General features: G+C 42.6%; 1 protein-coding gene across 4 annotated transcripts in view; it reads right to left on the reverse strand.

The window, feature by feature from the left end:
- Positions 1-20,847, reverse strand: part of calcrlb (calcitonin receptor-like b) — an 88,008-nt gene that overhangs the window by 14,401 nt on the left and 52,760 nt on the right. For 3 of the 4 annotated variants that reach the window (XM_078228538.1, XM_078228539.1, XM_078228537.1), the window contains exons 2-7: positions 17,240-17,332; positions 16,084-16,231; positions 11,239-11,355; positions 5,837-5,949; positions 5,632-5,723; positions 2,353-2,479 (exon numbers count right to left, since the gene is read on the reverse strand). In XM_078228538.1, the coding sequence (XP_078084664.1) occupies positions 2,353-2,479; positions 5,632-5,723; positions 5,837-5,949; positions 11,239-11,355; positions 16,084-16,231; positions 17,240-17,299 (657 nt within the window). In that variant the 5' untranslated portion in view covers positions 17,300-17,332. The remainder of the gene's footprint in view (positions 1-2,352; positions 2,480-5,631; positions 5,724-5,836; positions 5,950-11,238; positions 11,356-16,083; positions 16,232-17,239; positions 17,333-20,847) is intronic. The other variant, XM_078228540.1, reaches the window with a different exon arrangement.

A 20,847-nucleotide genomic window follows, 5' to 3' on the forward strand; every position in this document is an offset into this window, starting at 1 on the left:
CAAACTTGCTCTGCAGTTTTCAGTCAACTAATTTTTTAAAAACTGTGATATCCTTATTCTTGCTCTGTTTATCAGCACCATATTCAAAGAACGTTTCATCAGCATGATAATGAAAGCTGATCTTAACCTTGCTGCAGATACGATTCCCTTTAAAAGTAAATATTCTCTCCATAAGTAAATTAGTTGGATGTGCTTTTTGTGATATCTGTCTTGCTCCAAAATGAAATTAGCAACTTCAGAATAGACAAACATGTTTGCAGACTGAATCGCATTGAAGGACCCAATCACACAGTATAGCAACAGGCTAGTCACTGCGGAACTTTTCAAATCATAGGTTAGGTCTTAGCCGAAGTATTGTGGAGAAATCTGGGCAGTACACTTCAGATAATATGGCAAGGCCTTAGGAACAGTACGCACGACATTCGCAGGAATGTTACCAGCGTGGAGGAATTTCAATTCTGAGAAAAAGCTGGAAATTCCATAGAATCCATAGAATCCCTATAGTGAAGAAGGAGGCCATTCAGCCCATCGAGTCTGCACCGACAACAATCCCATCCAGGTTCTATCCCTGTAACCCCATGTATTTACTCTGCTAATCCCTCTGACACTAAGAGAAAGTTTAGCATGGCCAATCAACATAACCCTCACAACTTTGGAGCATGGGAAAAAACCGGATCACTGGAGGAAACCTACACAGACAAAGGGAGAACGTGCAAACTCTGCACAGACAGTGGCCGAAGGACGGAATTGAACCCGGGCCCCTGGTGCTGTGAGGCAGCAGTGTTAACCACTGTTCTCCTTAAAGAGTTGAGCTAATCGAGATTTTTCAAGATGATGAAGCGTTTTGATGGAGTCAATAGGGAAAAAAATATTTAGCTCGCCTCTGGTGACTGGGTCAATAACTCGAGGTCATAGATTCAAAACCACTGGAAAAGGTTCTAGAGGAAGGCTGAGGAGGAGTGCTTTAATTCAGAGCTGTGGAATCTGGGAGGCTCTGTCTGAAAAGATGGTGGAAGCTGCTTCCATAAATAATTTTAAAAGGTACTTGAAAATGAGGAATTTACGGGATTTTGGTGGGATGTGGGACTAAGCTTGTCTGTCCTTTCAAAGACCCACATAGGTGTGACGTGCTGAGTGGCCTCATTCTGTGCTGTAAGTTAATGCTCCACCACCTCCTACCCCACCCTCAAAAATGGGTTGGGAGGTGGAGGGAATGTAATGGGGTGGGAAGAGAAGGGATGGAAGCCATGTCACCATCCCAACGCTCCCCAGTTTAAGTCCACAGTGGATGGATTCAGGATGGCCTTCCCGTCCAAAGGCCAACTGAGGCTTTACATCCCACCAATGTAAAGGGCTATGTCATGTAAAACGTGGTGGGTATGCCTGCTAACCGATTGAGGAGGATGGGGTGAGTGTTCTTCCTTCTTGGCCATCCTGAACCCAATGGAAGGACCCAGCAGCAAGAGAGGGACCCTCAGGAAGCCATCACCCTGTCCTTGACAGTGACTCTTTCTATCCCCATTGCCAGGACATCCCTCACCAAGGCAAGCCCCCCCCCACTCACCTTGATACAGGGCTCCAGTGACAATCCTTCTACTAGGCCCCACTGCAGAACTGTTCCCAGTGTAACTGCCAGCACCGGAGAGCTGCCAACTTCTCACAGGCTAGCTGCTAATGAAGGTGGAACATCTGCTCTGCACTAAGAGGTCCAATGGGAAATTAACCCAATGAAGCCAGCAACCCCAAATGCAGCCTGTAGACTGCCTAATTGGGACTTAATCCCAATGGGACTCCCAGAAATAGCCACAGTCATCAAAGTGTTGAATGGTCCAACCAGCTGTCCCCCAAGGATGGCTGCAGGCTGATCAAAATTGGTAAGGTAAAACTGCTGAATCATTTTTTTATTGGTGGGGGAGCCGGCTTTAATGCTCCTTCTGATCCCACGATAAACCTCCCCCGTGATACATGCTCCTCACAATCCTGCTCCAGAATCCCTTCTCTGCTGTTTAACTACCTGCGGTGGCTGGTCTCCACAATGGAGCCACCGGACCTCTGTTCCTCACAATCAGTGAGCAGGTATAGCTATCTGAGCAGCTCACCAGAGTCTGAAAGTGTGGCCTAGCCATGAAAACAGTACTGCCTACCATCTGCCCAATGGCATCAGTCTCATGGAAATCCACTCTTTAATCTTCCTCTGAGGCACCAATGCCTTAATGAAAAGCTAAAGCAGTTGAATGCTCTATGTGGTTGTCTTACAAGCACTTTGCAGGCTGTCCCCTTCACCCAGGTATTAAATTTATTTGTACACCAGGAATAACTGTAATTCACAGCAATAGTCAAATGAATACTCACTGGATCACTTGCGACAAGTTTCTGATTTTTTGCCACAGCTGTTAGCCAGATGATGGTGATGATGGAGTTGCAAACAAATGAGAAGAATAGATTTTTATGAAGCGTTATCCTCTGGCAACTTAAACTCCTATAAAAGAACAAAAAGGAAATAAATTACTTCCCTAGATGATAAAGAAATCATTTCAAATAATGCTGTTGTGCTATGAGTGCTGGTAATAAAATAAAATTGTTCATTTTGCACTCAAGCTAACAACAGCCGACATATACCTGACAGCCCTGATGATTCTATCTAAGTTTATTTTCCATCAAAAGGACTTATCTATACTTCTCAGTTCTGTTAAGAACACCACATCCTAGCCTCTGAATGTATCTCCTGCGCAGTATTTCCTCATGTTCAATCCATTGGTGAGCAGCCTCAGTAATGTGTTCGATCTGACACTAAGGGATGTACTGTGGGGCGATTCTCTGACCTCGCCACGCCTGGAGCAGATCACGCCGATTCCAGAGAATAGCATGCACCCGGCGCCAAACGGTTTGTGATTCTCCCAGCCCCTTTCTAATGATTCTCCTGGCCCCTTCACCATCTATAAATGAGAACTCATTTGTAACCCCACACCTATGTCCTGTTCCACACAAAATGAAGATCCCCTGTTACTCCTCCCTCGATCTTCATTAGTTCCTTGCCCATGGACTGAATTCAAAATCTGTGTCCTCATGTGTCGCTGACCTTGTCTCTACCTACCTCAAACACTATCAAAAGCTGCCTATTTGCTAAAACTGCTTTACCTTACTCAAAAACCTGTGGTTTTTATCCTTGTGGCACTCTGCTAAATATGCATAAAAGACAGTTTAAGGACCAAACCAAAATTAATGGTAAAATAATTAAGTCAAGCCCTATCAGCCAAACTCACAGGGTTCCTCTTGTTGAGGGTTAAGCTTGCTTAATGGTTATAAGAGGGTCAGCTAGGACTAGAGTAAAATGTGCTAAGATCACAATTTGCAATAACGGAGTCTGCAATAAAGAGCAGAACATTTATATTGCTGAGATAGTGTTTCTTTCCTTCAATGCTAGGGGCCACAATGGGATCTAAGTCATCATCTGAAAATATATTTTGTTTCAACTCAGCAGACAACAGAAAACAAATCAATTTCATAAGTCTGTCAGAATTTTACAAATTATTTTCTGCTCCGCTTCCTCTGAAAATCGAGTTGAAGGAAATGGTGTCTCCAGATAAATCTAAGATAAACAACATCATTGTTTTCAATGGGAGTGAGTGGTGACTTCTGACCCTTAATTGAGATGTGATTATTAAAAAAATAAATGTGGGTCTTGGCCTGTCATCTTTTCCCATCTATATATTTCTTTTTAATTTAGTGACAAGTGCAAAGTTCCAGCACTCGTCACTGCCTGTTCTTAATGACATGCATGTAAACTCAACAAGATGGTTTATATTTTTGTGTATAGCACCATTTCCTCTGCAGGACTAACTGGAATACTGGGCAGATTTATTAGCTCCATTAGAGGTGGATTGAGAGGCAAGTAGAGAGCATAAAATTGGGTGTAATGCCTATCTCCCTGCCCTGACCTACCGTAATTTTACACATGTTGCCTTGTGGCTGACCCACTCGTGGGCCAATTTAGGCCCCTAAATGGCCGATTAATGCCCATTTGAGGCCACTTCTGATCCCGCCATAATTTTTCCCAAGGCAGGTGGAGTCCTGACCCAAGTTTGAGGCCTGCCAAGTTTCACCACTAAGGCTATTGACAGGAAAGTTCCTGCTTTATGCCCACAGCCCCCGCCCCCTCCCCCCCCCCCCCGCCCCCCCGCCACCCCCACCCCAACAATCCCCCATGGCTCATTGGCAGCCCCCTGCAATGTTTGTCCTGTAACCTTTGGTTTCCCTTCCCCACCTGGCCTGTACCCCCCGACCCCAACACCCCCCCATTGCCTCCCACTTCAGGGTCTCCCAGCTTGGTTCTGTTGAAAGCACCCCAGCTTAGCTCTCCATCCAGCTCCAATGACATCTCCATTAGGGAGATGAGCACCACTCATTGTGGCTACTCTACTGCTCAAGGTGGTGGACCAGAGAATTGCTAGTCATTTGAAGGGTCAGCAGCTCTCCAAGGCAGGACTTTCTCAGCAGATGGAGGCAGAAGTCTTGCCCTGAGCCAATTAATGGCCCTCCAAATAAATGACCTGCTCACTGTTGTCAAGTTTTATTAAATAGTTTATGTCTTATTTAATGATAGCTGCTAATTTAAGTTGTTCTAACACACTTCTGACTCTTTACAGACCTCATATAGGAATGTGGATTCCTTATAGATCTGAAGCAACATTTCTGAATCCTTACAAATCTTAACAGCAGGCCATTTTGTAGGGACCATGAAAGGACAAACTGGCATTTTTTTGTGCAGTAACGTTAATTATAGTTCACTTTATTGTACAAATGATTTTTTTAAACTTCTGTATCTGTATTACACATATTGCTACTTAAATAATTGCAAAATAGAACAATGGCATACATTGTTACACTTCATGCTACATAGAAAAGTTAACTATTTTTGAATAGTACCAATATTACACTAGATGATCCTCTGCTTTATCGATTTATATGGAATGCTTGGATATATAAACAAATTCTGTCATTTGTATACATTATATTATTGTGTGTTCTGACTTCAACCTCAATTAGCATCCATATAAGGCACATTTTGTCAGTAACATGAAACAATAAGCATTCAGTAGAGCGCATGCCTCTATGTTAACTGAAATATACAATTAGTTTTTCCTTCGAGTTTTTCTCTGCCTGATTGGTTTTCTGTAACTATAAAGCTGAAATACAGCGATCTTTTTAAGACCTTCCATCTCACTGAGGAGACTTCAGGCCAATCCACATCCAACAACCTGCTCTGAAAGCTCTGCTCACATTTTGACAGCAATGACAAATACCACTACAGCAATTGAAATAATCCATAACATTCTAAAACAAAAAACAACATCCTAATCATTCCAAATAAAACAACACACAACATTCTAACAAAAAAAGTCAATTTTCTCAATCTACCAATATTAACGGATCCTTTTAAAAAAATCCAGGATCCAGATTTGTAACTTTGCCAATTAATTTTTCTTTGGGCCATAAATCTATGTACCAAGATTTGTTAAAATTGCCCATTCGCTTTTTGAAATATATTGTTTACAAACAAACTAACAAATGGGTGAAAACCTTGCCTCCACTGACCTTCAGTGGAGCAGGTAATGATTGTTCAATACTTACTTGAAATAAAAGAATATGCCAAGAGAAATCAGCAATGAAGCCACTGACAATCCATGCCCAATCACTGCCAAGTATAATAAGTTCAACGCTGTCTGTTTTAGGGAGAAAACAGGAATTTGAAATTATTGATTGTCAACTAGGAATAAGATTGGCTGATATGTATTTTGTAGTTGCACTGTTAACAAATTGTAATCATAAATTATACCTTTAACTTTTCCTTTGTATATGCATTACAATAAGTGTAGTTTGTCCATGTCCTGTTACTCAGTGGGTGGCGAAACCAATTTCCACTTTCATCGCATATCTTTACAGCTTTTTCTATTTTTAAAAAAACAGAATAAATACTTTTCAACAAAGTAAGAAAGGTCATACATAACAAAACCTTTTGCAGGACCACATTGAGCATACAAATAATTTTACCAGGATGGAGGGCTGGGATCTAATCTTAATCAACATGCAAGCCTACAGCATGAGGGACTGTTTACAGCTAAAATGAGGATGTGCAGTTTGTTAAAGTCAACTTATAAAAATAGATTACATCCACATTTATTCTCCCCAGATGCAGGATACTCCCGCCGGCACAGAGGGACCTATATTAATCGTCCAACAATGGCCCAAAGTCACAGAACACATGCCTTGGCATGAGTCACAGCCTATTCACAAAAAGTGAAAATGAACAGATCATAATCTAAATGGCTATAATTGTCCCAATTTCCAACCAATCCTTAATAATGTTGCAGTGGCTGCATTTATATAGCACCATCTCATGTTGAAGCACATCAAAGCACTTCACTAAATGATCTACATTTAAATGTAGTGACTTTTGCTAAGTTGGAAATCTGTTGTTATAGACATTTTTAAAGAACCGATTTTTTTTGTGCGTATTGATTTTACAATTTATTCCAAGTAGCAGTTCTACTCAACTGTTCCACTCTTTAAAAAAAGCTTTTTACTCGTATTTTAAAAACAGGAGCCCAAAAGTTGAATTTCTAGTAAGCATGATTTCTTGTTGGCCAGTTGAAGTTGACTGTGAACAGGGGGGCACCAATAACACAGCTCAATTATAACAAAAACACAAATATGAGGAAACTAACATTATTCCTGTATAAATTTGTTTTCAGGCTCAGATGATGCTCTTATATAATCAGGGATAGTATGGTCATTCAGTAACCTGTCTGCCCTAGACTACTTTAAGTTCATATCTCGTTAACTGATAATTCTGAGTTGTATTATTACCTCTTTTAGGACTTACCAAATGTTCCTAGTTAGAAATAAAATCAATAGTCTTAGATTACAGATGTGTTAAAGTAATTCAAACTTGACTTTCAATTGTCATCATGTTATATTTTCTGCCACAGTGCAACTTTTGTTGTAGTATTAAAAGAACAGTATAATCATCAAGGTGAGTACACTCATAACTAGCAACATGGGTTTAAATAAACAAACTATGATTGCTTGGATGGTGTTCTTCCTCTGGATAAGTCTTTGAAAATCTAACACTGAATGTATGCGAAACTTGCATAAAACACACATCATAATTATTTATTTAGCTTGAATTCGATGTTAATCATAGATTCAATCTGAATTTCTAAATACACTCAAGGAAAGAGTCACCAGTGTTGAATGGTCTTTGTTTCCATCTTCCCATATTTGTTTTGTTTCCTAATGGTATTTAATCAATGAAGAAGTTTTGTCCCTTTGACCTTCCTACAGCAAGCAGCATTTGTGGTTCTAATTAATATTTACTGAGTTCCAACTTCTCAACAGTTAACTAAGATATGGAGGATAGGAGGGATTTTCTGGCCACCCCGCAGTGTGTTTCTCGTGGCAGGAGGTGGCACACCGTTTGCTGGTGATGGGATATTCTGATCCTGCCACTGTCGGTAGGATTTCTCATTGACTGCACCCCCATGCTGCTGGAAAACCCGTAGCGAGCGCCAGCTATCAGCGAGACCAATCAATCCCGTCAGTGTGAACAGTCAGAAAATTCCAGCCTCGGAAATTATGTCCTGGCACACTTTGTATAGTTTTTTTGAGTAGCTTTCAAATGTACAATATATTTTATTTCCCTTTTTGGAGGTGAGTGAACCAGGCCTATGCTCCGTAGAGTTTAATAAAAATGAGATCTAGCTCAATGAAACACAAAAAAATTCTTACGTGGCTTGACAGTGTAGATGCTGAGAAAATATTTCCCCTGTTTGAGGAACATAGCACTAGGAACATAGGAATTAGATGCAGGAGTTGGCCACTCAACCCCTCAAACCTGCTTCGCCATTCAATAAGATCATGGTTGATCTGCTTGTATCTTCAATCCCACATTTCCACTTACCGATAACCTTTCACTCTCTTGTTAATCAACTAAGAGAAACAATTTCAGAATAAGAGTTTGGCTATTTAGGACTGAGACAAAAACTAATTTCTTCATTCAAAAGGGCTGTGAATCTATGGAATTTTTCGAACACAGAGAGCTCTGAATTCCCAATCACATAATTTTATACATAAATATGTTAACAGAACTTTGGCTACTATGGAAATCAAGGAATAATGGTGTTAGTTAGACAAATGGAGGTCAAACATCATCTTATTGAATTAAATAACAAGTTTGGATGGCTAATCCTGTTCCTATTTATCTCCTTATGAGCATGAATTGGACTTGTGTTGAGAATTCTTAAATGTTACCTCTCGTAACGTTATTAGAGTATACTTGGCAAGTAACAATAAGGTGGCAATGCACCAGTTTTACAATTATAGGCTCGACTTCAGTCAGCTATGATTCTAAGTATCCAGAACAACATTTGTCAGCAAATAACTATTTATGACTGAAATGTTCAGGAAATTGGATCACTTCCTCTGGTGCACGCTTCTTTGCTCCTCTAGTTTCAATGTGATGTGCAAGAATTACATTGTAGCTGACCACGGCGGTATGACCTCGGATGCAAATCAAAACTTGTAAATCATTCTGGCCCACTTTAGAGGTATTTAATTACCGGAAAAGTGTATTTAATTACAGATATTTTAGGTGAAAGAAGGGTAAAGAACAACAACTTGTATTTCTATTAGCACGCTTGACATAGTAAAGGTATCTCAAGGCACTTCACAGGAACGGCACCAAACAAAGTTTGGCACCAAGTCACATAAAAGTATTAGAATAACATTACCAGAAGCTTGGCCAAAGGGGTCAAAATGTTGTTGTAATATATTGCCTTTAAGGGATAGCAGTACACCATCATGAGAGAAAAAGAATGAAGTGTGATCGAGCCTATGAGCAGAACACAGCAGCCCTGCTTCTGATGTCTTCAAGTTTTTTATCCATATGTATGTGTTCTCATGTGTCTTGTCTTAATAAATTGACCCAAAACACATTTACACAGTTCCTTTTGAGTGATTGATGCCTTCATGATCATTAAAGAATGACAAATGGAACGAGGATAGTGGGGTGGCAAGGCAGAGAGATTTAGAGAGGGAATTCCAGAGTTTAGGGTCTAAATTACTGAAGCAGTGTAATGGAACACTGAAAATTGGATTTGTGCAAGGGGCTGGAACTGGAAGAGCACTAGAGGATTGTAGGCTAGAGGAGAATACAGGGCTAGAGAATGGGCAAGGACACAGAGTGCCAACGTTCAGTACCTGCACAGCTCTAAAAGATATTTGCTCACTGAAGAGTTTAATTTGCTCTTAGCATGCTAACTGTACAGCATTTGAGTGTTCACTTGCCTCAGAGGGAGAGAGAGAGACACATTGACTCAGGCTAGGTGTGCTATGGCTAGGTGTGCTATGATAATGACAAAGTTTTCCCCAAGTGGCAGAGACCACAATGCTGGTGGTGGGAATTGGGAAACTATAAACCTTGTAGATTGAGTGTCGTTTGTTGGATTTGTGAACTAGGTCAGTCATCCTGCTGTACACGGGAAGATAAGAGAATGACAGGCTTGGCTAACATTGCAAAAATCAGTGCAGCCCTAACCCCAAATGCACATTCAATTTTTCCTACATCAGAAAATTAAGGTTGCTGGAAAATTCAGGCCAGCAATGAAGTGTGGCCTGTTCAAATTTGACTAACCATACAGGGAGTGATGAGAGTCTGAAAAGACTACTTCACTGAAGTGCCCCTGGAAGCTGCTGTGGACTGTGAAATGCCAGGCCTCATCTTGTTTTAGAAGGGCATCTCAATAATAAATGGTGAGTCCTGCAATCACACCAGAGGCCAACATGTGGGTCACAAAACTCTGCTATAGTGTCTTATGATATTTCTGCACTTGTGGCTCAATTGGTTGCACACTTGTTTCTGAGTTACAAGGTTCCAGATTCAAGTTCCATTCTAGCGCTTGAGCACAATAATCTGCACTGATTCTGCAGTACTGAGGGAGTGCTGCATTGTCAGCGAAATTGCCGGAATCCTCCGACCTTGCCTGCAGCTGGGATTCTCCAGTCCCGCTGCAGTGAATGGCATTTTGGCTGAGCGCCTAATTCTCCATTCTTGCTGGCAGCCAGGGTTGAACATACGACAGCAAATTTTAGCCACCATCTTTCAAATGTGTCATTCATCTGGTTCACTAATGGTCCTTTAGAGAAGAAAATCTGCTGTCCTTACCTGGTCTGGCCTACATGTGACTCCAAAGCCACAGCAATGTGGTTAACTCTCAACAGCCCTCTGAAATAGCCTAGCAAGCCACTCAGTTCAAGGGCAACTAGGGATGGGCAATAAAATACTGGCCAGCCAACGACACCCGTGTCCCATGAATAAAACAAACATTAAAGAAGGGCCCATCAAGCTGCTTAGGTGGATGTAAAAAAATCCTGTGGCACTATCTTGAAAAAATGCAGGGAGTTATGTCGGGTTCCAATTCCTATTCTCAATCAACATCCCAAAATCAGATAATCTGGTCATTATCATAATGCCGCTACTGAGAGATTCCTGTGCATAAATTAGCTGTCATGTTTCCTACATTATTATAGTGACCACACTTCAGAAAGTATTGAATTCGCTGTAAAGCACTTTGACATGTCTGGCAGTGGTGAAAAGTGTGACATAAATGCAAGTCTGGGTGGCACAGTGATTAGCACTGCTCCTTTACAGCACCAGGGACCCTGGTTCGATCCCTGGCTTGGGTCACTGTCTGTGTGGAGTTTGCACATTCTCCCCATGTCTGCATGGGTTTTCCTCCGGGTGTTCCAGTTTCCTCCCACAGTCCAAAAATGTGCAAGTTAGGTTGATTGGCCATGCTAAATTGCCCCTCAGTGTCTAGGGGCTAGCTAGGGTAAATGCATGGGGTTATGGGGATAGGGTCTGGGTGGGATGGTAGTCGGTGCAGACTCGATGGGCCAAATGGTCTCCTTCTGCACTTCCAAATTGAGCCAACTGGATTCCTCAACATGATTTGGTCTTTTCCGTGATTCGCTCAGTGATTTAAAAATACTTCAATCAGGTCAAATATGTCGCAGCACCGAATTTCTAGGGATACGTTTGTAAGGGAAATATACGGTGCAACTGTTGCGAACATCAGCGAAGACAAGCATAGGTGAGGAGTCTTTGAACCGGATGATTGCTTGAAGTTTTGAGCCAGGATTACTGCAGCTAGGAAAGACAAAGCAATATATTGCCCATACCTGATGGATCAAAGTCTTGGAAATAGTCTGGGCAATGCTGGATGGCCACTGTCCCTGGAGGAGTATCTTCCCAGCATAGCCACCCATCCCAAGTACTATCACAGCTGTTGCTTGTCTCTGAGAAAAGAAAGGAATGTTTAAAATGCTGTAAGAAATATGGTAATCCATTGCGATTATTTGCTGCCATTTTTCCCAAGTTTAGTACTGTGACAAGTATAATTTCATTCCCGTTTTTTAAAAAAATAGTGCACTATCTTTATGACTATAAGTTTGGTTAACCTTGGTTAGTTTACAGGGAATCAATATTTACATCACAGAAACATGTCATTCGACCAGTCTGTGTTGAGGCATGTTCAGCATGAGCTTCCTCCCACCTTACTTCATGGTTGGAATTTTCCCCCAAACTTTCTAAGTGTCCTAACCGTGATAAAAATGGGGTGAACTGCGCTGCTCTCTCAGGCACACTCTGCATCACCGTCTTTCAACACTCAGTTATTTCTTTGGAGAGTTGGGAACTGAGCGCTGGTCGTGGGGCTGTGGGGCCTAAACACGCTGGTGAAACCGGCTTCAGGATGCTTGGCCATTTCGCAACGGTGCCCCAATCTCATGGTGCACTGGGAGACCTCCTCCCATCCCACACATCAGTACCCACTTCATCAGCAACCTTTTCTCCCCCCAGCCCTGACACGGGTCGTCTGCATCTGGGCATCATGGCCCTCCCGATGGGTCCCCTGGCTGACCCCGACATGCCAGCCCCCGTCATGACTCCCTTCGCGATCCACTTCTGCATGACCCCCTGTATAGCCCCGCTGCATACCCCCACCCCCGTCATTGCCCCACCCAGGCCTCACCCTCCTGGCATTGTCTTAGAACACCAGCAGTGCCTGATGTCCACTGCCAGGGTGCCTGATGTCGACTTTTGGGGTGTCTGGTGGGCACTAGCAGGGGGTACATTTCAGTGCACCCTGCTAGTGCTGTGCTGTTGACCAGCCACTTCAATGGCCTCCGAGCCCCCCAGTGTGACCAGCTCGCCAGTGATGATTCGCGCCAACATGACGTATCGCCGGAGAGGTGGGAAGTTTCCTGCATGGGGGAAGCGTGCACGCTGAGCTTGCTAATGATATTGAAATCCAGTCAATTTCATGCTCATGAGTCTCGAGCCCTTTCTGGGTGCAAAATGCTTCGCATCACTCGGAAGCGGCTGGGAAGATCGGAAACCATTTGGCGCCGGGCGTGAATTGGATTTTTAGCATTGCACGCTAGTTTCGCGGCACGCTGTGCTGTTTGTCGGGTGCAGTGAGATGGTAAAATCGAGTCCCATATCAACATATTGGACCAGATTCTCCAACCTCATCTGCAACTAGGATTCTCCAGTCCCACTGCAGTGAATGGAGAGTGCAAAATTCTCTGTTCTTGCTAGCAGCGGCAGTGGGGCATGAATGGCCAGTGAATTCCGGCCACCATTCTATTCCTTTCATATTATTACTTAAATTTCTCTTAAGAAAGACAAGGGCAAATTGTTGTGAGCCCTGGTAGCAGTGTGGGAACTCCTGGAATTTAACTTAGACAGTGTCGGTGTACATCACTTTGAAACATCATAGTGACAAAATGACTTGGTTTTCCTCAGTGTTATACTTCCCCAATCAAAAGCCTGATCAAAGCCCCTCATGAGAGTAAATAAAGAGAAACCCAACAGGAAGATCAGCAACCAGAAAGTACAGGTTTAAGACGATTGTCAAAATTGCTAGATGGGAAACAAGCAAAATATTTTTTTTTACCGCGCCACTTTAAAGGGTAATGGAAGAAGATTCAACAGTAAGAAAAATTTGAAAAGGAAAAATAATGTAGGCATAATGGAAAAGGAAGGGAAGTGGGATGATTTGGATAGCTCTGTGAAATACCCGGCATAAGTACGATGGGCCGAATTATACCCTACTGTATAATCCCATAATTTGAACATTTCTTTCACAAATTTGAGAATTATCTAACTTTCCATTACTTCATCACACCACATTATGTTAATCCAAAGACAATGCATAGACATGAATACTGAGTTCCAAATCCCAGCAATGATTCATTTTTTTTAAACAAAGCTCATTTTTAAACATTAAAATTACTCCAAAATATTAATATAACTTTTCAGCTGTAACAAAATAAGAACTACAATCTCTAAAGTTACATCTTCTGCTGAGTCAGATTGCATCATCATATTTGAGAATCACAAAATAAACAAGAAAATGGGTGGTGGAATTCTCCCACCCTGGATCCTGGGAATATTGGAGCGTCTTGTTAGATACGGTTATCAAGGGAATCATCTGCCACCAGCAACTCTAAATAGCATACTTTATCAACATTGTCCTGCCAATTGCAGCAATGCTGAGATGATTTTATTTTTGTACATAAACTGATTTTCCAAATCTGTTTCAGGTTTCGAAGGGGTTATGGACAGGGTCCGGTTTTCTGCTGTTGACCAAACGTCCTTTGGCTAAATATGTTGACGAGAGACCCAGCAAAATTTCAGACCAACATACAGCCAAGCACAACAGCAGAAAACACAAAGAAAATGCCATTCATAGTATATGTATTCCCTGTGGATTCCTTAATTATAACCAAGATCATTAATGCCAATAAAACACTAAGAAAAGACAATGGATTAAAATGTAAATTGCCTAAACAAAAAAATAAGAAATATTTAAATATTATTTAATATTATAAAGAATAAATGGCATTTGTCCTTTAAAACAAAACATTTTTCTGAGTTCTGATGAAGGGTTCGTACCCAAAACGTAATAGCATATCTTTACATATGTGAACTGATCTATTCTGTATTTCCAGCAAATTCTGTTTTGTTTCTGATTTCTGACATTTGCAGGTTTTTTTCCCTATCGTGGGAACATAGGAAGAGAGAGAAGCAGCTTAGCCCACTCCATTATTCAATCAGATCTTATTGAGTGGTTCCACTTAGCTCCGATTCCCTTGATAACTGTATCTAACAAGACGCTCCAATATTCCCAGGATCCAGGGTGGGAGAATTCCACCACCCATCTTCTTGTTTATTTTGTGATTCTCAAATATGATGATGTAATCTGACTCAGCAGAAGATGTAACTTTAGAGATTGTAGTTCTTATTTTGTTACAGCTGAAAAGTTAAATTAATATTTTGGAGTAATTTTAATGTTTAAAAATGAGCTTTGTTTAAAAAAAAGGAATCATTGCTGGGATTTGGAACTCAGTATTCATGCTTATCACTCATCATTAAAACATTCGTGGTGAATGTCTTCGTGAACTCCTGCAGCCACTGTGGCACGGTGGCACAGTGGTTGGGGCGGCACAGTGGCATAGTGATTAGCACTGCTACCTCACAGCGCCAGGGACCCAGGTTCGATCCCTGGCTTGGGAAACTGTCTGTGCAGAGTTTGCACATTCTCCCCATGTCTGCGTGGGTTTCCTCCAGGTACTCCGGTTTCCTCCCACAGTCTAAAGATGTGCAGGTTAGGTTGATCGGCCAGAATAAATTGACCCTAGTGTCAGGGGGATTAGCGGGGTAAAGGTAAATGTGTGGGGTTACGGGAATAGGGCCTGGGTGGGACTGTGTTCGATGTGGATTTGATGGGCTGAGTGGCCTCCTTCTGTACTGTAGGGATTCTATGAAAGACATGCCCACACTGCTGTGAGGCAGGGTGGTTCCATGTCAATGAAGGAACAGCAATCTCTGTCCAAGGCAGGATGGTGTGTGAGTGTAGGGCTGGGGGGCAAGGTGCTTTTGCAGGTGATGGTATGCCCCTGTGCCCATACAATCTTTATCATTTTAGATGGTAGTGGTTAGGTGCTTGAGAGCAGCTGGTGAAGAAATGAGTAGCAGATAGAAGTTACTGATCACTCTAACTTCACCAGAGGCACAGTGGCAATCTCCTTTCTGTGGGTAAACGTAATCTCTGACACACTTTGGTTGAATCAACCTCAGTGAAAGGGAAACATCTCCCAGGAAGTTCCCAGCTAGTCTTTGGAATTGCAATAACCGTGTCAGAGTGCCAGTCATCCTGACAACTCCAGCATGACTTCAGTCAAAACAGATTTCACATTTAGGCTAACAATCTCATAGAGGTGGGAATCACCCTGCACACTTGGATCCACCACTGCGCAGCACCCTTCCACACAAGCACACTTTCTGCGGCCTTTGAACACGACAGTAACCAGAACTGAGAGACGCATGGGTAAGCATTGCTCTAATAAGAGTTTCCAGTTTGAAACCAATGGCTGTGCTGTGCTGTCGGCTTCTCTGTCAGTCTCTGATCAGGGCAATCAGAGGTCTGTGGAAGCTTGGGCAGCACTCCATTCAATGGCATCCTCATGCCAGTTGGAAGTTTTAATGACTCCTTACTAAAAATAAAAATGAAGGTTAAAAGGTTTTCTTTCCGCCAATGATAACTGTACAAGCCGCTGCTGCAAAGCCTAAACTATGTGAGACTACCTCCCTAAACTGGCCTCCCACCTGTTCCCTAGATCTGACTTGGGCAGCACCACTGAGGAGTTACATAACGTAACAGAAAGCACTCCATATTGATGCTAATTGTACAGCAGGAATGACCTGCTATATTAATATTTCCTCCTCAACCATGCCTCATCCTGTAAATGTTGAACGCAACGCCAACTGATCAGCTTAAATTGCAGTCGCCTCCCTTTATGTTATCACCAAAAAATGGATTGCTTTAGCACCAGTGTAAAATCGAGCAGTGTCAATTTGAGCAATGAATTCGATAGAATGTGCTGCTGGTGCTGAGACAGAATAGAAAAGCCATTGCTCACACATTAACATTGTGTGCAAAACAGTCACTGTTACTTTACCATTTTCTTTGAGCACAGGAGCCTTCATAATCTTCTGGTAACACTCATACTGCGCAGTCATTATTTTTTGCCTGGTGAAGCCAAGGACATGGGACAGTTCCACCGGTGAATTTCCCGTACTGTTCTCGGTCATGGCCAATGCAAACTGCTGCAAGACAAATATATTGTTCTAGACATAAATGTGGAGGTAAACTGTACGGCCATCAAGCTGTCATGCATCTCTTTGTCAGCAACATTTAAATTATGCTCGATCATTCACATTGTTTGGAGAAGCATTTTTCTGTAAGTGCCAAGAAATGAGCTTATTGGTTTGTCCTTTCAGATCCCAGACTGTCACCCCTCATCACCACCTCCTTCACCTCCCCAACCGTGCCAAATTCCTCCCCGCCATCAGTATTGCTGGCATTTAGAGATCACTGTGCAAAACTGAGGAAATTCTACGTGTCATACCTTTAAGTTTAAGTTTATTTATTAGTGTCACAAGTAGGCTTACATTAACACTGCAATGAAGTTACTGTGAAAATCCCCCAGTCACCACACTCCGGCACCTGTTCGGGTGCACTGAGGGAGAATTTAGCATGGCTAATGCGCCCTAACCAGCACATCCTTCGGACTGTGGGTGGAAACCGGAGCACCTGGAGGAAACCCACGCAGACACGGGGAGAATGTGCAAACTCCACACAGACAGTGACCCAAGCCAGGAATCGAACTCGGGTTCCTGACGCTGTGAGGCAGCAGTGATAACCACTGTGCCATTGTGCCAGCCTACAACTTCAGATATGCACTGACGTAAACATGGCCATTAAAACTGAATTACTGGCTGGCCTTTCCTGATGAGGTACATATGTAGCTATTATATTATGCAGCGTTTATTATAACAAAAGTGCTGATATTTGCAGGCAGCTTAAGCTGGGGTTCTGGGATTCTTTGCATGTTATCAGAATAAAACTGGCACATAAACAGTGTATGCCATCAATATAAACAATGTGTCCCATCATTATAACTCATGCAAATCTGCCTTATCTCTGACATAAAAATTACTGTCCATATTCAAATGTTGCACAGCACAGTAGAATTAATGAAGATCAAACGAGAAAGGCAAAATAGGTTTTAATATATTTGAAAATGGGGTTATCTGCAGGAACAAAGGCCCTACCTGTGAAATGGCAAGGAAGAACAAAAAGTGAAACATCCGATTCCCTTGCATCGACGACATTGTCCAGGATAGTTCACTATTGAATACGACAGCCTGTCAAAGTGATTTAAAAAAATAGCCTGAGTGACAAACAGCAACTGGGACACATTAAAATAACACATCTCAGAATAGGGATTGTACACTTTTCCCGCTTGATATCAGATATCATAGGGATTCTACATTTTCCTGTTTAATATCATATATCATAGGGATTCTGCATCTTGCCTGTTGAATATCATATATCACAGGAATACTACATTGTTCCTGCCATGATGTGCATGCAAGCACCATGAGGTCCGAAGTGCAGTTTGAACTTTTGAAAGTGCCTAAATAACCCAGATCACTTTTGAATTTAGGTAACGTTAAACTTGCTACAATTTGTTTATTTAAGTATCCATTTATACGAATGTAAACTGCTTCACAGCAATAAAAAGTGACAGTATAACTCAATGTTGGATCCCGATCTGGCCCCAGACAGGAACTAGTCTCACACCACCTGGTTTTGTCATTTGATGGAGTGTATAAGTGCCCTATGGCAGAGTCGATCTGGATTTTAAAGTTGCTCCCTTGGATCGCGAGGTATTTTTAAAATTCATTCATAATTTTCAAATTTTTAAGAAACAAGGCATTCACATCACTACAAAATTTTAAGCTTGTACAGTCAGGCATATAAGGATCCAGCAGGTGAAAGCTATATCAACACTTAATGTCTGGCAGGAACCCATACACAATTATTGTTCTTGTGTTGATATAAATACACTCACAGAGAATCCTAGTACAGCAGCAGGGCATGCCATACATTCTCATGGTAGATTACTGTCAAATATAGTTAGTTTGGAAATAACTTTTCTCGATAGCTTGGGCAGTACAGCGAAATAGTACAGATTCAACCCATGGCAGTTAATCTGGTAATCTAATACTGGTTATCCCCTATAGCACATACATCTGTTTTTGTTTTTTGCGAAGTTAAATCCCAAATACTCAAACATTAAACTTAATGTTCACATAAGACCACAAGTTTGCCAGAGTTCCTTTGTTTCTTAGCAGCAAAAAAACAAACACTTTAATTTAAGTTACATGCTAAATACATACACACATGCTGGCTGCTTACCCAAAAACATTTTGCAAATCTAAAGAAGAAAATTTGAAACATTCATAACTGCTTGTGCTTACTTCACACAGGTTCCTAAATTAGCCTCTATTTTTAAAAATACCTTGTGAAGCACAGGGAATTAATAGCATGTTTTTAGATAGAACTGTCATTATAGAAATGTCCTTTAAAAATGTACTTTGTAATGTGTGAGCGATGCATCAAGAGACAATCTTTTTCCCAAGCAAGTCTGCTGTAAACAAAATGATGCTCTTCATAAGACTTCCTAGAACTGGCTAGTGTTTCTCTGCCTTGTTGCATTTGTAGCATTCCTGTTTCTGAATTAGAAGTTCGTGGGTTCAAGTTCATTCTCTTCCGCCATTCCAGGAGCTGAGCACATACCCGTGCAGTGCTGAGGAAGCACTGCATTGTCGACCATAGGATATTTTGGGATGTTTACTATTTTGAAGAAGTTGTTTCTTTACTATCATTGATATATTCCAATTTAGATTTTTTTTAAGCATGACATTGCCATGAATTTGAGCACACTGTTCTGCCAGATGGTGCTGCCACCTCAACTGTCTATAAGCTACAAGCAGCATGAAGAAGAAGTTTCCAATAAAAGATTTTGCATTCAGAAGCTTGAGAAATTGTTTGTTCTTGAATCTAAAGTCTGAATTCCAGTTCCTTATTAGGTGTGAGCGTTGGATCTGGTTTGCAATATTATTCCGACGAGGGTAAATTCCCATGATGCCATGCCCCCACTAGAAATGTGGCATCTCCACATCATGCCCACTAGAAATGCCATGCTCCAAGGAATGCTGGGTCAGAGATAGGGGAATGATCCTGCAGCCCTTATTCTTGGATGATCACCCCCAGTCTCTCCAGGAACCATAAGTATAAAATTCACTCTAATCAAATACCCCGGGCGCAATTGTCCAGGGGGTATGGACATTAAAGTGACCAGGCCACTTCAAAAGTTTCACAGTACACAGACAAGAATGAAGATTTGGAACAGAAAGTGGCCTGAGATCACCATGCCAAGAGTGATCTCCACTTTTCCCAGGTCAAGAAGGGGCAATCCACCCATGAGAACACATCCCAGGGGAGAATCCTGAGGTCCAGCCCTTTCCTCAGCTCGAGCCACTCAACCCCCATGTCCCTTGGGGGACCCTCCCTCAGCAGCTTGGCAGCAGCAGAGGGGCAAAGGGGCAAAAAACTACCTCGTTGCCTCCCTTTGGAGTCCAAGGTGCCAGGTCCATGCTCATCAGGACCTGCACAAAATCCTGCCTGGTGGACTTCCTGCTGAGTGGAGTGGGTGTATCGCGGGAGAGCTTTGAATCGGGCTTCCAGCTCAGTAATGACATTTAAAAGACCAATTATGATTATTCATCAGGTTCCTTCCCACTCTGGTCGGCAACCAGATTGAGGCCGGCGCAGCGGGCAGGGAGACTCACAATGGCCAGAATCTGCTCGATTCAATGGGCCATCATGATTCCCACCAGGGGTTATTGGCCCTGGAGAATCCTCTGCTCTGATCCCATTTTAGAATAAGACAGTTTAATGATCTTTAAAACTCAGTCAGATATCACACATTGTACTATGCCAATTGATACTAAAAACAACAAGTATTGATAAAACACTTTTAACATTGTAAAACATTCCAAAGCCATTTACAGGAGTGCTAACATACAAAATCTGAGACCAAACCAAAGAGAAGACATTAAAATAGAAGATCAAAACTTTGGGGTGGAATTTTCTCAAAGAAATTCCAAATGTCGAATTCACGTAAAAACTGGAGTAAATCCCACTGGCTTTTTCAGCAGGAGTTTCAAAATAATTCTCCCACACTCTGCACTGCAGAGTGCCCTCACGTGAATCCCGTTAAAAATTCGGGAGCGGGGCCTATTCCCACTGGAGAAGCTGGCAGCATAGTGCTGGGCGGGCCACTGCGCAAGTGCCAATCAGTCAGCACTGAGATTGGCACATGCACAGTAGCCCTGCATCGCCAGCCTCCTGATCACTGGCCAGCTTAATCACTGGTCAGCACAGCAACCCTGCATCGCTCGCCCTCTGACTCCCCCCACGGCCCAATTGCTGGCCTCCCAGATGTCTCTGGGCCAGCCCCGACTGCCCCCCTAGCCCGCCTCGATTCCCCTCCACTCTGAGAGTCCCGATTTCCCCCACGGCAGCCCCGAACCCCCCAGGCTGTCTGACCCCAACCCCCAACCTCCCCGATGGCCAGCCCGATTATTGGCCTCTCTCCCTCTGTCACTGCTGAGTGCAGAGTGGCAGCAGGATATCCCACCCCCATCGATCTCACCCGCAGCCCCAACCGTATTTGACCCCACCCCCTCTGGTGCCACCCCCTCTGGCCCCACCCCTTGGCACTGCCTGATGCCCGGTGGGCTGTGCCAAAGTGTTCCCTGAGCATTGCCACTTTGTCCCTTAGGCAGTGCCAGTGGGCCAGGCTGGCACT

Source organism: Mustelus asterias, chromosome 14, assembly GCF_964213995.1.
Source record: "Mustelus asterias chromosome 14, sMusAst1.hap1.1, whole genome shotgun sequence".
In the NCBI taxonomy this organism is placed as follows: domain Eukaryota; kingdom Metazoa; phylum Chordata; class Chondrichthyes; order Carcharhiniformes; family Triakidae; genus Mustelus; species Mustelus asterias.